Raw genomic sequence first — 15,468 nt, 5'->3', positions numbered from 1 at the left:
GAGCCAGGCTACGTTTCTCAAGGCAGTCCAAGACCTGCCTGCTCAGGTGTCTGCTGGGGGCTGGGCTTGAGTGCCAGCCTGGTGATTAAGCTCCCCAGGTGATTGCAGACTTTACGAAGGTCTGAGAATCACTGCCTCAAGCTTAGGGGAAATCTTTGCAGACCTACAGAACGAAAGAATGAAACATCAAAATTCCTCTTCCAAACAAGCAGAAGGACATTACCACTTTACATCCGTCAGAAAACTGCACAATATAACTGCACAGGATCACTGGACATAGACGGGCTGAATGTCACCAAAGGCTGATGGCATGACTTGGAGAGATTTCAACCGAAACCCTGCAGATGCGAATGTCACTGAATGCTCCTTTTGCATTCAGACAATTTCTGTCCAAATGGTTATTGAAAGAGTCCTCACCATTTATACTATTATACTTGTCCATGCTGAACAAGGGGACACTACGATAAGCCACAGCTGAGAACGAGCACAACACGCCAACCAGGGGTTAAACACGTATCTGGCCTGGGGCTTGGTGACCCCCACAGTGACATTTGTTCTTCATTACAACTCATGTTTAAAACGAAATAACCAATGCGAGTGGTCATACCAGACATAAACTAATATAACCCCATTTTATATGATGTCAGTATGTCCCACTCTCTGGAATGGATGTACAAGAAGGTCTATGTCCAATTATGAAAAGAACATCATTAATATCTTTCAAAAGTAAACTAAAGTATCACTTTCACATATTAGATTGGAAGGACTTAAAACATCAATAAAATCCAAAGTTGGCAAGAATATGATGCTATAAAAACAGGCATACTCAGGCCCTACACAGTGAAGTGGTGTGATCTTTCAGGATGGCAATTTAGCAATCTATATCAAAAGCCTTAAAAGTATGTATACATTTTGACCCAGCAATTCCATTTCTAGCAATTCATTCTGTAAGGATGTTCATTATAGCACAAGTGAGAAAGCACAGCAGAAAAAGGGTATCTGTGGTACATATCTAATAAAAACAATCTGTATTTATATACAGGTCCACCCACACTCCCTTATCTGTAATCTGAAATCTCAAAAGTCCCAAGAACTGAAAGGCTTTTTTTGGTAATTCATTTAATTTTATTCATGGTCATTAATGACCTGCTGCAAGGCTATTTACAATCTTTATTCCACTAATTGCAAATACTAACATACTTTGCTGCTGGCATGTCAACAGTGAGCCTATATGTATAGGCTCATAATTAAATCTTATCGAGTTCACATATCACAATGTTCACCGTGGCTTTCTCATACGGTGAAATTATAAGTGATTTTTACTTTCCTCCTTTGCTTTTCTATGTTGTCTGAAACATGCAGACGATGTTATGTGAAAACCCTTACAGCGGCTGCAAGAACTCCACATGCTCTTCCTCACAAGGAAATTAAAGAGTATGTGTCCTCCTGCCAAAGGTGTTTATGGAATCAAGTACATGAGTTGCCCCTTGGGGTTACGAGGCCCAACTATGGTTTTAAACTGCGGCCCCACCAACTGACGAATTGAGTGACTCGAGAAACACATTTTAACTATTATTTACCTGTGAAACTAGAATACTACTACCTACACCTTATACTTTTGAGCATGTAAAAATGCCTGACATTGCAACAGGCCCAGAGCAAAGGTTCTTCCTCTCCCCTTTCCTCCTCCTACCCTTCTCTTTTCCACACTGGACTGGCTGCCCCCTCGAACTTGCAAACAGCCTGGAGTCGAGAGAACAAGACACCTTGATTATCAGGGAATTAGCAGCGTTCCTGTTCTCAGGAGTAACAGGGACCGTGAACCCCTTCACTTGCATTCCCCACCATCACTCACCTTCTACACTGGCTACCTTAGGTCCTATCAGAGGCCAGGCTCCAGCTCTGGGAAACCCCTGGTGTACCTGATGATGGGAATCCATGTCTCACTCTGGGGTCAGAGCCTCTGCAGTATCTTTAAACAGTCAACAATTTCTCCTTAACACACACTGTACTTTACCCAAAGGCCTGTTCATGTCCCCAAACCAGCACTTTTTGGGGAAGATTCAACCACCACCATTTAGTGGACACAATATACTGATGTTATCATCCTAAAAGTTATAGACATTCTCTCTCTATACTCCCATTAATGCTCACATCAACTCTCTGAAGTGGGTACCATTTGGCCCTGTTAAGGCCAAGATTCCTAAAACTCTGACAGCACTGATAACACCAAATTTTCCATTACACCCTGGAATATAGTATCAAGGTCAACTAAGAATAACCGAATCCAATGTATTTTAACACTCATCTTTAGGGAGGATTTGGCTGCAATGTACTGCAACCAAATAGCCACACACTCTTATCCTATTTTGCCACGGCAGAGCCTGTTAACAGACAGTAAAAATGGCTTAAAAACATCGAGAGTGAAGACGAGGCTAGTCTTCAAAGAATGCACAAAAACAAGCACCTGAATAACTGAACTCCTACCACTTCCCAGACAGGCCAACGCCCACTCCTGTCCACACAGCCTTTCTTTCAGTCCAAAACCATTAGACCTTTTACCACAGAGGGGATATGCACATCAAAAGCAGTGCACAGCCTACCAACACAATCGAACACTTTTGTTCGTCCCAGCAGTGATACCAAGTTCCTTGATATATGCCAGTAATGCCACTCCTTTAAGTCATTTCTCATTTTAAACTAATAATACAAAATTGTAAACAAAACTGCATAATCACCTTACAAAATTAATGGTGGCAACAAGAGTTAAAGTCTTACCAAAGTCACTTTAAGAAATATGAAATAAATGTGTTTACAACATAACCAGCCAAAACTAGCAATCATAGCTTTTAACAACATATTTTTTATCCCTTAAAAGACAGGTGTCCTTCCACAACAGGACACAAAAGTCATTATTTTTTAAAGTACACTTGTTTGCTGATATTTATTTGCATACATACATATGTGTTCACAAAGATCATGAGCATGTAACAATATACTATTTACAAGCACAGTTACATAACAAGTATAACTTATGAACGGCACAATGATGTAGGGAGGAATGAGAGTACAGTTTCTTACAAACAATAAGCTTTTTGGCTTCGATGCGCAGTTGTATCAGTTTATTTCTATTTGACACTTCGATACAATGGTTGCTTTGCCAAATACTAAGGAAGCACTACTACATGTCTGCAAAAGCAAGAGGTCAGTAAGCCTAGGAGTGAAATTCTTGCTTTGGTGGGGTAAGAATAAGAAGGAAAAGTGACAGCATTTCTTATCCCCTCACTAGATCGCTTCAGACTTCATTAGGCGTTCCCTTTAGCCTGAGTCCAACAAATACGTTCTGCCTCTCTAAATGAAAGTAGATGTACTGGTTTAAAATCAAGGGGAAAATCATGCATTACTTGGTTTAAAATAAAAAAGAAAGTATTTCTGTGATGCTTCACCAGGAGTTAACTAAGAACAGCCAAATGACCTGATTCACAACTTCCTACTCCAATGTGTTAAACTATGCCACATGTTCTTTTATCAATATATGGCAGCTGTCAGTACTGGACACCCAAGGTCTGAGCCACTGAGAGAGGTTTAGGAGAAAATTGCCTAAGCAGATTTCTGTCGTGTGTTTGGACAAATCAGTAATGTTCCTTAGTGCACTTTTTAAAAAACAGCCAAATTGATTTACGTTAATTAGCACATAAGAGATACTTTCTTTCATTTATTTTAGCAGGGTAGAACAGCGTGTCAAATACTGAGCTAATTTAAATAATTAAAGCCCTATCTCCACCCTCAAGTGTGAATTTTCACCCTTTCATCCAATTTAACCAATGCAGATTAGCTGAAGACAGACACATGAGATGAGATACTTCCAGATAAGATGGGCTGTAAGGTGGAAGAACTGGGGAAGTAAGCTAAGGAAACCTTCTCTAATGAGAGTCGTTATACACGTACAATGTGCAGAGCACGCTGGTCTTCCATGAGGTTCATTGCCACATACATAAAGTATCTAAAAGTCGTATCTAATGCACAAGAGAACTATCACACAGGAGTGTGCGTGCATATACTTGTATGTGTGTGTGTGTGTGTATATATATACATATATATACACACACACATACACACACACACACACATATGGGGGGGTGGATATGGGTGGATACATAGGTCTACAGTTCAGCCTGTGCTTAATATTCCTACTTCACCTAAATGAATTTCTAAACAATATCCTCATTGAGACATCAACAAATAAGAAAGTAACATGATAGTATTAAAGTACTGTTAACAAAAGGGCAAAACCAGCTTGCATTACCTTCTTACCTATATAGCCCTCACATTGAGCCACAATAGATGGTCCATTTCCACTACAGCTGGAGACCACAAAATGAGGAAACCCAGGTGAGCCTGTGCAGTCCTAATAAGCTACAGGTAATGAAGATATAGAATCAGAAGGGATTCTGGAGTCAAATCATCCAGATCTGGGTGGTGCAGGGCAATGCTGGCTAAAAGGAGTGAGGGGAAGGGTACTTGGTAGAACCCCACTGCATTCACAGCCCAGCCCCCACTCTTGTTAGAGGAATGCTAATGTGAGAAAGAACATGACCCCAGTGAATAATGATGGAGCCACACAGCAGCTCCATCACCCTTCATGATAAAAACGCCATGTTGTTACTCTCAGAGAAGTCTTCACACTAAGCTAGGCAGCCAACAAAGACAGAATAAAGAAATAAACTCAAGGCCCCAAGGAAAGCAAGACGTTTGCATTATAGAGAACCATTACAATATTTGGATTAACCTCGAGAAATCGACCCACTAGTAAAAGAAAGTTCTTCCTTAAAGGTACCTTTAATTTAAAGTGAGTACATAGAGTCCTTGTACAATCTTGAAGAAGTAATTTGGAAGTAGCAACCTTGAAGAAATTTTGAAGATAAAAGCTGAATGACCTATATCATACAATATAAAATTCTACACAAAGCTTACTCATTAATACAGTGTAGTAAAGACACAAAGGCATACAAAATAGAGCAATGGATGACAACAGAGTTGAGAAACAAATTCACACAGAAATATTTACTTGATCTGTAACGAAGGTGACAGTGCATTGTACTGAGTAAAGGATGTCTTTTTGATAATGAGGCAAATGAGTATAAAAAGGATACAAAAGGATATAAATTAGTAGGCAAATTACTATAAAAGGATACAAAAAGCACTAATCAGAAGGGGAAACAAATGATAAACTGTCCTATTACAATTAAGAACTTCTTTTCAAAATAAGAACCAAAAAGAAAATGAAAATAATCAAGCTACAAAAGATATTTGCAATACATTTACTCAACAGACACTCATATCCTTAATGTACTGTATAAATAACTCCTTCAAAACAATCAGAAATCAGAAAACCCAATAGGAAAAAAAAGGCAAAAAGTTCACTATGTTTCTTTCCTTAAAAGAAAAGACCTATTTTTCATTTTCACCATCAACTATTGAATTTGGGTATCCTTGGGTATGTTGGCTATCTCCTGCTATTGGCTTCTAGGGGCCAAGGGGCTACTAAACACCTTCCAATGCATAAGACAGCCCCAGAGCAAAAAATTATTTGGCCAAAATGTCAACAGTCCCAAGAAACTTCTCAAATCACTTTTGACACATTTGACCAGTCACAGCACCTTCTCCATATACACTGTACAAATGTTTTTTTGTGTTCCAGCCGCATTTTTACGTTTCTTGAAATGGTAAAGCATAAAACACTGAAAATGTTGCATATTTTCTTCCATTCAGTATTAAAATGGCTGCACAGAAATTCACCAATTTTGATACTTTTTTTAATGCACTCCGGCATAACAACTGTCACAATACAATCTAAAAATTTTTTTTCAAATGCAGTTAAAGACAATTAAGCTCTACTAAGAGCCACTGCCTGGAAAAAATAAAACAAACTTTCTAGCCAACCGAATATTTTATAAAAATGTAAATGGCCATTAAACATATGAAAGAGTCCTTAACTTGCCTACTTATGAAACAAATGCAAATTAAAACAACTATGTGATACCACTATCCAGCCATCAGAAGCTACAATGAAAACATTAATCATACCAAGTGTTGTCAAGGACATGGAGCAACTGGAGGTCTCATGCTACAGATAACAGGAGCGTGTATTGGTGCAATCATCCTGGAACATTCTTTGGCAGCCTCCATGTCCTGGAACTGACTCAGCAATTCCAAATCCTAGATACATACTCCAAAGAAATGCATGCTTGCGTTCACCAACAGGCAAGTACAAGAATGTCTATATTGGCATTAGTTACATTAGCCAGAAACACCGAAACTTATATTAACAATAGGATATATAAACAAACTGTAGCATATCCATAAAATGGAATATTCTACAACTGCGCTGTCCCACACAGTAGACACTAATAACATGTAAATTAAATGTAAATTTAAAAATTAAATAAAAGGAAAAACTCAGTTCTTCAGTCACACTAGTCCTATTTCATGGGCTCAATGGTCACATATGCTTAGTGCTACTGTACTGTACAGTATAAACATAATGCATTTTCATAAAGTTCTATGGGGCACTGCAATTTCAGAACAATGAGAATAAGTGCATTACAAAGACAAGTAACAACACGGGTAAATGCCACAAATGCTATGTTGAGTGAAATAAACCAGGTACAAAGGAATATATACAGCATACTTCCATTCATACAAAGTTCAAAACTAGACTACGTTACTGGAAATCCAGACCATGGTCCCCCTTTGGGGGCTAGAAGCGGTGACTGGAAGGGAGCATAAGGAGGCTTCTGAACTTCTGGCCGTGTTGATCCAGAGCAACGGATCTAGACGCAGATATGTTCACAGTGGTACAATATATGGACTCCACAGTGATGATGTGCGTGCTTTCCTGTATATGAAAATCACATGCCCCCGCCCAAGACAAAAGAACACAGCTTTAGTGTGCTGCCAAGTCTTCCTTGGCTGCACAGACTCCTCTGATGAAACTGAACTCAAGATGCTTGTCATTCTGGATAAGTAATAGCATGCCTTGGATTACAGATTTATTTTAGCCAAGAAAAAGGAACTTAAAAATCTCATATTCATTGTCTATTTTTACATGACTGTCATGGACATAAAATGAATAAAAAACTTCAACAGGACATGAATAGAGTAAGGAGAAGAAGATGTGGCTAGGAAGTGTTTGTAAGATACTGAAGGGGAAAGGAACGTATTCAAAGGGATAATGGATGTTGATACAGGTACTAGGGCATCGGTGGTGATTCAGCTCCTAATAAAAGTCCTAAGGGAAGTGAGAATGTGGTATTCAGCAAAAAAGGTGGCTGAGAGATCAAGTCAGTCATGAGAAGTCTCTAGATTCCTTTAAACTATTTATTAGCCAAAAAAAAAAACCTCTAAAAAATGTATAGAATCGGGAGTAAAAAGTCTCTCTATGAAAAAGTGCAGACTGTCTTTGTTGGCTTATTAAAATACCATCACTACTAATACCCACAAAACCTGCATCTGATTTACAACTTTAAACACTTAAAAAAAACTATATAGATGTAAAAATTGCAATCACCTATGGAAATTAGATAGAAAGAAAGAAAAATCTCCATTGGGCTAGCGTGTTATCAAAATGAATGTTTTCTATCTTCTAAAAAATTGTAAGTGCTCTGGAATGGACAAAGTACAAAAAAAAGCAGGAGCTTTAAATTATAATGAAATAAGTGTACCAACAATTTCATCTCTGTTAGAGCTGTGGAATCAAAGAATCAGCATGTAAAACACAGTGCTGGGAAAGAGGTCAGAGATTGTCTGGTCTATCCTTTAACTTATTTCAGCAAAATTTTGTTAAAGAATTTCATGTGTTAAAAATACATTCTATTTTTTTATATTTTATTTATTTATCTTTAGAGGGGAAGGGAAGGAGAAAAGGAAAGAAATATCAATGTATGGTTGCCTCTCGTGAGTCCCCTGTTGGGAACTGGCCTGCAACCCAGACATGTGCCCTGACTGGGAATCGAACCTCGATCGTCTGGCTCGCAGGCCCGGGTAATACATTCTGTTTTTGAACACAAGCAGATAAGGAGATCTGTTTACCTCCCTTGGTGTCCCATTTCAATGACTGTCACTGTAAGCAAGGTTTTCCTTAGAAACCTCCTAAATCTGGTCATGCTATTTCAATTATTTTCTATTTGTTTTATTCTAAAAAAAAAAAAAGATTCGTGGTTTCATTTTCTCCATGATGACAATTCATCTTACTATAACTTCCAAACCCCTTTTTAATCACTGATAAAACACTTTCACATACATTACCTATTTAACACTTGAAAGAAGCCCATCATCTGTCCCATTTTAAGATGGGGAAATTTAGGCACAGGGAGGAGATGTGACGACCCCAAGGTAACTAACTAAGCTACTTCCTTCATGTATAACTGTTACCAAATCACTAACTCCTCAACCTTCTTCTGCTCCCCAGACTGAATAAGCCCAGAATAAGTGGCTATACTTTAGGACAGGCTAGCAAATGCTGAGCAAAATTGAAGGGTTTGCTTCTACAGAGAATTCACGTGCCAATTTATTTCCTAAATTGATGGTGTGCTTTTGCAGTGGATAACTGTGATTTGTGCCAGCATCATTCCCCTTCTTCTACTAATTGTACCCACATCTCCCTCAGGGACTGTCAATCAAATTGCCCAGCCTTGTCTACAGAGCTACAGCACAGAACCCAGACTACACCAATCAGGCAGGTTTTCCCAGGAATTTGAGTCTTGAGTGGACTGACAGAAGATTGAAAATGGTCAGAGTTCATTTGTCTCACAGATGAGTTCTTTGGACCTGGCCTGGTTTCCGGGAGTGAGTTAATCCGTCAGCGTCTCCTCAATTCTCAGGGACCTCGCAGTCCCACAAGGTCGCCTGCTTTAGTTTGCCAGTGCCGACTTCTGTGGCTCAGGACAGAGAACCTCAGCTGATACAACTCTTCCGGGAAACAGATTAAAATGCGTACTGATTAACTTCTGTTTTTATTCTGTGTTTAGTATACAGGTGAGAAATACTAACATGAAATCAAGCTCTTAGCATTTTGTAAACTAAGAAAATTCCCTCATGGTGAAGAAAGAAGTTTAGTAGTTTCTTGTTCATCTGATCAAAGGCAGGGATAAATTGGCAAGTTCTCCAGAATCTTGGCTACATTTTTCTTTTGAAATTGGCTTCTGGTTCAATTCCCAGTCAGGGCACATGCCTGGGTTGCAGGCCAATTCCCAGCAGGGAATGCACAAGAGGCAACCGTACATTGACATTTCTCTCCCTCTCTCCTTCCCTTCCCCTCTAAAGATAAACAAATAAAATCTTTAAAAAAAAGAAAAAGAAAAAGAAAATGGCTTCTTGGCTTGGATTTCTTAGGAAGCACAGAAAATTCAGAAAGTTGTAAATGTGTTTAAGGAAGCACTTGCCCTGAGACAAGTCCTATCTTATTGGTGTACAGAGGCGAAGACAGCAGGTACTGTAGCAACATGTCCCTGGACCTGTGCACCCAGGAGAAAAAGGAAACTGTGCGAGGCCTGCACACTGCTGGCTAGGCACTACAGGAGCTGTGGTCATGAGTCTAAAAGTAGGAACCAAAACAAAGGAGGTGACGTTGGCTCCCCAACATGCATGTGAGGCTCAGATCTACTGAATAACTTCTTGAAGAAGCACTGCATCAGATTCTTTTCTCTTCCTGGGATTAGCAAAAGGCCTGTTAGTACTTTGAAATCACTGTAAAAACACCTTGATTTCACAGCTCACAGAAATTCTGAGGCAACAATAAAGCGATACCAGAATCTGGATATGGAATGACCCACTCCATGAGCAAAAAGCTCCTACAGTGTTTGTGGCCTGTTGTGGAGGAAACAATGAATCACAAAACCAAAAGCTCACTTACTGTAAGGCAATTTGCAATGTGACTGACAAAATAGGGCACATGCATGTAAAATACAGCAGACAATGCAGGAAGAATGCCCACTGCCAGGTGCAGACAGCAAGTACATACAAATCAAGGGTCAGAACCTTATGAGCTACTTCCCCAGGTAGACCTTCAAGGTAGTTCTTAGCCAGTTAAGCACAGAAACTGTTCATCTCTTCCTTTATATTAAGAACTGACTTCTGCATCAAAGCAAAGAACAAGCAAAAGAGTACATTTATATAAGGCAGAAAAACGAAAAATAATAGTAATGAAAATTCTCCTTTTTGGAAAGTAAGGAATGACACAGTAATCTCACCACCGAATGCCTTCCACCTAATGGCACCTTGAATGTAGCATTTGGTTTGACTAAGTGACAAGTGTTTAGTCTCTTTTAACACCAGCTATCAACAGTCATATTTAGGGAAACCGCAAAGTACCATTTAGGAATAAACAAACCCTAGCTCACAACATATTCAGAAAAAGTCCACAAATGTCCCCTCATGTGTGCTGAGTCAAGCAGCTCACCTACAAACGTAACTTGTTTGGCAAAAAAAATCCAAGGACAGGATGGTGGATACACAGTCAGGAAATAATTAATCTTTATTCTGGTAAAATTTTGAAATTTATCACAAGCCATTCCTGAACTGGTGATCCCTGGGGTACTGAGTAAGATCTCTGAAAAGTTATGGGGTGCCCCGCCCCAACTCAGGGCAGGGGTTGTGGTCTGCACGCCCCTGACCTCTGCACCACCACCCCGGCCAACGAGAGGGACTCTGGGGTCAGTGCGGGAACACAGGAGCAAAGGAGACTACAACATCTTGGGGTGGCATTCTGTAGCTGGAACCATTTTCAAAGCAAACAAAACTCGACATAGTTTTCCAGTTAAGAACAAGCCACATTACGTGTAAATTATGCTCTGCCTTATAAAATAGATAAACTTAGAAGCAGGGACAGTGTTAGGCTGGACGATACGGGAAAATCTTTGGTTTTATTTCTGTTACTACCATAGGTTAGGCCATAGGGCAGATGGAGCAAAGAAGCTTTTCAAAAAATGGAATGGCTATTTATTTTGTATCTTTAGTGTTGTGAAATAATATAAATCACAATGCACTGCTTCCTAGCAATTGCTAATACAATGCACACTAAACCCCTTAGACTATTTGTAAAATACAGAGCACATTGTAACCAAAAACTTCTGTAGAAAATTCTAACCAAAACACACAATATTAAGTATCATAAACACAAGAAAATAAAATTCAGGTTTCTTAGCCTGGATTCGGAACCTTTCACAAACATATCCTCTACCACACTTTGGTTCCTATTTTCCATGTCTCCTCTGGGAGAATTCCACTCAAGGTAAACTCGCCAATTTACACACTGCATGCACATTCCTTTTTCCGAACACGCTCTCTGGCCATTCCTCCTCTCCAGGGAGCCCCTCCCTCATCTCTCCCAGAACTGTGAATTTCTGCCTAGCTCTGGCCAGACTCCTCTGCATCCCTGAGGGCACAGGCATTTATTTATTCTCTTACACAGATAACCGATTTTGACAGCTATCTGTTAATATAAGTAATCATCTTATATTACTTCAGTCACTTCAGAGGCAAACGAGGAGACTTCCTGTTGTTTAAGCTTATGAATGATTTAACGGTTCACACAACAAGAGATTTTCTGAGCCTCTAGTGTGTACAAGACACAATGCCAGGAACAGTGAAGAACACCAAGATGGAACTAACATCATGTTCACTTCCAAGGAGCTCAGTAGAGTCTAATCAGGAAATCAGATCACCACCAAAACTGTCATAATGGACACAAGCTAGACAATTATAAATAATCCACAACAGGTTCTGCTGAAGGAGGGTGGGGATACTTAGTACCATGGGAAGAGCAGAGAAGAACTCTGGGAGGCAGCCGCAGAGGGGCTGAACAGGGAGGCGACGACAGAATTCTTTAACAAGCACTAACAAAGTCAAGGGGTAGGCCGAGCTCAGGAAGCCAATGAAGCCAGGGGAGTGTGATGCAGTGGCATACGAATGTTATCGTGAAAGTAGAACCAATGTGAAAGTAATTTATATTATGACTTAGAGGGGATTAAACATAAAAGGATGTTTAATTCAGAGGTCAGGTTAATGTCACCATTTTTAGGAAGTGTGTGAGACAGGGGATCACAGGACAATTATGATATTTCAGAAAAACCGTAACTCTATGATGTTGATTTCACACACTGTTACGTATTCTTCAAGGTGTTTCTGAATAAGGTGTAAATTCCACACCATTTCTACAACTACATGACTTTACAACAAATGATCTTCATATGAAAAATCTAACATCAAGGCAAGATCCTGAAGGCTTCTTCTGGAGCATCCAAGAAAGATGACTTTTTTGGTATCATTTAGGGAGACTACATAAGGCGTAAATTGGCAACATGTGTCTGTTGTCACACAAGCACACACACATCAATCACAGAGCACACACGGTAACTCAGTCAAAATTCATCAGGTCATCACATTATCCAGCAATTGTAGTCTGGAAAAATCACTGGAGTTAGAAAGATTTTTTTCCCTTCAACAGAACTATCTCACAACTGCAACAAAACAAGCATGTTCTCTATTTCAGAAATTCATTACATGAGCTTTCTCAGGGGGGAAAAAATCCTAACCCTTTTCGATTCAGGCTTCGACACCCGTGCAGTCTCACCTGGTGCAGGTGTGATGGCCACACGTCCATCCCAGAGTTTCTCACTCTTGGGAACAGAAACAGGAAGGAACATTTGTGGAGGGTCTCTCCATTATTTGTGAACAGACTTTCTTGTTGCCATTGAAAAAAATAAGGGTGAGGATATCATTAGATAAGAAGCAGCCAGTTAATTTCAAGGCACTGTTCCAAAAACAAAGATGCCTGATTTTAAGATGATTTCTAGAGTTAGAAACTTCTAGACAGTAACAGAAGTGAAGGTACACAAAATGGCTTTATCTTCTCTGTAATTCATTTTTGTGAATTAAATCTGTTCATCAGTCAGTCACACAGGGCATGCAACTCCTTGCTATTAGCTATTGAACCTGGTACATGAAACACCCTCAAGAGTACATTATCAATAACACTGACAGAATAGAAGTTCCGATGTAAGACCCTAAACTGTCAGTAGAAATACAGTGTTCTGTCAACAAGAGGTAAGATTTTGCTAGCTGACTATAAGCCCTAGAGACATTCCCACGAATTCCAAATAGAGTTCCCTTCCCTTGGATGGGGTCCCTGCACAGGGGTCACTCCCTGGTGTGGCAGCAGTTGTTGCCTCTGAGCTCCCCGTGGGGCACCTGCAGTGCCACTTGGACCTGGGGCCGGCACCACCCGCGGCCGCCTCATTGGCGATCACGCACCTGTGGCATCTGGAGGGTGGGCCACGGCAGCATTTGTTTCCACCCAAATGTGAACCTGGGTTTCTATTTCAACTCCTAGAGCATGCCAGACATGGGACTAGTGTGCTGGTTTTCTAAAAAGCTGCACATTTCAGTGTTTCCCCCCCTCCTAACTCTTAATCAAATGATTTTAGAAGTTTCTATGACTTTAACACAACTACAGGGAAACATATCTGAAAGGTTATTGGATGTGGCAGATGGACCTATTTTGAAATAAAATAAAGCCTGTGGTACTTCTGAAAGGAAGTCACAAAATCCAAAATTAAACTGGATAGAATGGTCTTCTGCTATTTTCACTCTTTTTTCAAGGAAGCACAAGGAGTGGGAGGCTGAGGCAAGGCTACCGCCTCTTCTCTGAATTCCTGCACTTCGGTCAGCTGGTCTTGAACTTACAAACTGTCTTCTCAGTGGACTGTGTGCCCCTAAATTTTAAACCTCCATCTATTTATCATCACACATCCAAATATGTCCTTCATTGATGGCCAGAACACAAGTCCAATTTTGTATATATGTGATTTTAAATACTTAAGAAAAAACATCTAAAAACAACTTATTGGACCATTAGAAGTCCCATTTAGGATGAGATGAAAAATGTCCATTGCAAAAACCCACTAGGCACCCATCCCAGGGGCACACTGTGGCCAGCTTGGCCAGTGGTTGCCGTGGCAGCCATGCCTACCTTATTGTGCTCGTACTTGTAGGGGATCTTGAGCGTGTCCATGGCTCTGATCATGGCCTGCATGGCCGTGAAGATGTTCTGGTACACCAGCTTGGTGAAGCCCCTTTTGTCCTCATCGGAGTATCCCGAGCCGTGGATGATTCTCATCTGCTTGATAAACGTGCTCTTGCCACTCTCTCCTGTCCCTGAAAGATGGACAAGAGAAGCTCATCAGACCATGACACCTTCCCAGTCTCCCAGACCACTAAACTACAAGTGGCAGCTTGGACGTGACGTCCCCCAAGCAGTCTGCTCAGAGGAGCATCCCAGGAGAGCAGGTGGCATCACCAGACAAAGACATGCCACCGACAGGAAGCACTTGGCAAAATTAGAGAACAACAGTCCATTTCAGAGGCAGAGGACCTTAAAAAAGTAACCTGTCACCCCCTTGGAAGCCAATCAGCATGAACTTTGATGATGATGTGAAAACCACATATATTCTAAGAAACACAATGGTAACAGCATCTTCTGAATACAATCACACTCAATAACGCTCTCTTCCCTAAGGAATACCTGAAACACTCGCAGGAGGCCAGGCTGTTTAGCCAGGATCTGGATCTGGGAATGAAAACGCACTTACACAAATGCTGCTCAGACAGCAATAAGAGAAAAATGCCTGAAAGTTTCTAGACACTTTCTCTTTTTTTAAAATGAGGTATACAGAGAGCACAGTATCCAGGTAAGAATGAACACGTTTCTGGACCACAACTGTATCAATTTCTAGGGGTGTTGATTGGCAGAATATCAACCCAGCTGTGAATACTGAAAAAAATCATCTAAAAAGTAGCATCTCTAATTGAAATAAAGCTATGAAATCATTTCTCACTATCAATCAACAATTTATAGAAAGAAATGAGTACCTTTACTCCCTCAAGCAATACAAAGTATATAGTGTAAAAAAATACACAAATGACTTTAGATTGCTTCTTTGTATATTATCCCTACCACGGAGACTTGCTCTGAGAGCCCAACCACAGACCTGATCATCAAATGAGAATCTCTGCCTGTTTCTTCCCACAACAATACCAGAAATCTCAGTGTGTGAGGTTAATGGTATGCAAGGAAAAGGAAAGCGAGTCAGGAAACAGTGCCTCTTTCTCCTGGCCATCAGAGAAACTTCTGTATACTCGTCCCCAAAGAATGAAAAATTAAAAATGCGAAAGTAGGAGATGAACTAGAAACTACATCGGCTGGCGTTTCACTGAAAGCATGCAAGAGTAGTTAGTCCACATTTGGCGACTCTTTGGACCTAGTCACTAAGCCCCTGGGCAACACACTAATGCGGACCTCCAAGAATGTGAAATCGGTGAATGAATGGGAAGGAAATCAACAGTTAAGAAAAAAGAATCCCCAAATCAACTCCAAAGTAAGATATTTCCTGTTGCTTCAGACACCCAGGG

The 15,468-nt window shown here is 40.3% G+C and overlaps 1 protein-coding gene across 1 annotated transcript in view; it reads right to left on the bottom strand.

The window, feature by feature from the left end:
- The window catches only part of GNAQ (G protein subunit alpha q), a 263,208-nt gene that overhangs the window by 153,959 nt on the left and 93,781 nt on the right, over nt 1-15,468 (bottom strand). Inside the window, exon 2 of the mRNA XM_037030330.1 lies at nt 14,030-14,214. Coding sequence (XP_036886225.1) covers nt 14,030-14,214 — 185 coding nt within the window. The remainder of the gene's footprint in view (nt 1-14,029; nt 14,215-15,468) is intronic.

Source organism: Sturnira hondurensis, unplaced genomic scaffold (genome assembly GCF_014824575.4).
Source record: "Sturnira hondurensis isolate 20B ecotype Veracruz unplaced genomic scaffold, ASM1482457v3 Scaffold0020642, whole genome shotgun sequence".
Taxonomy (NCBI): Eukaryota; Metazoa; Chordata; class Mammalia; order Chiroptera; family Phyllostomidae; genus Sturnira; species Sturnira hondurensis.
Note: the sequence above shows the minus strand (reverse complement) of the source record. Positions and strands in the feature narration are given on the sequence as shown.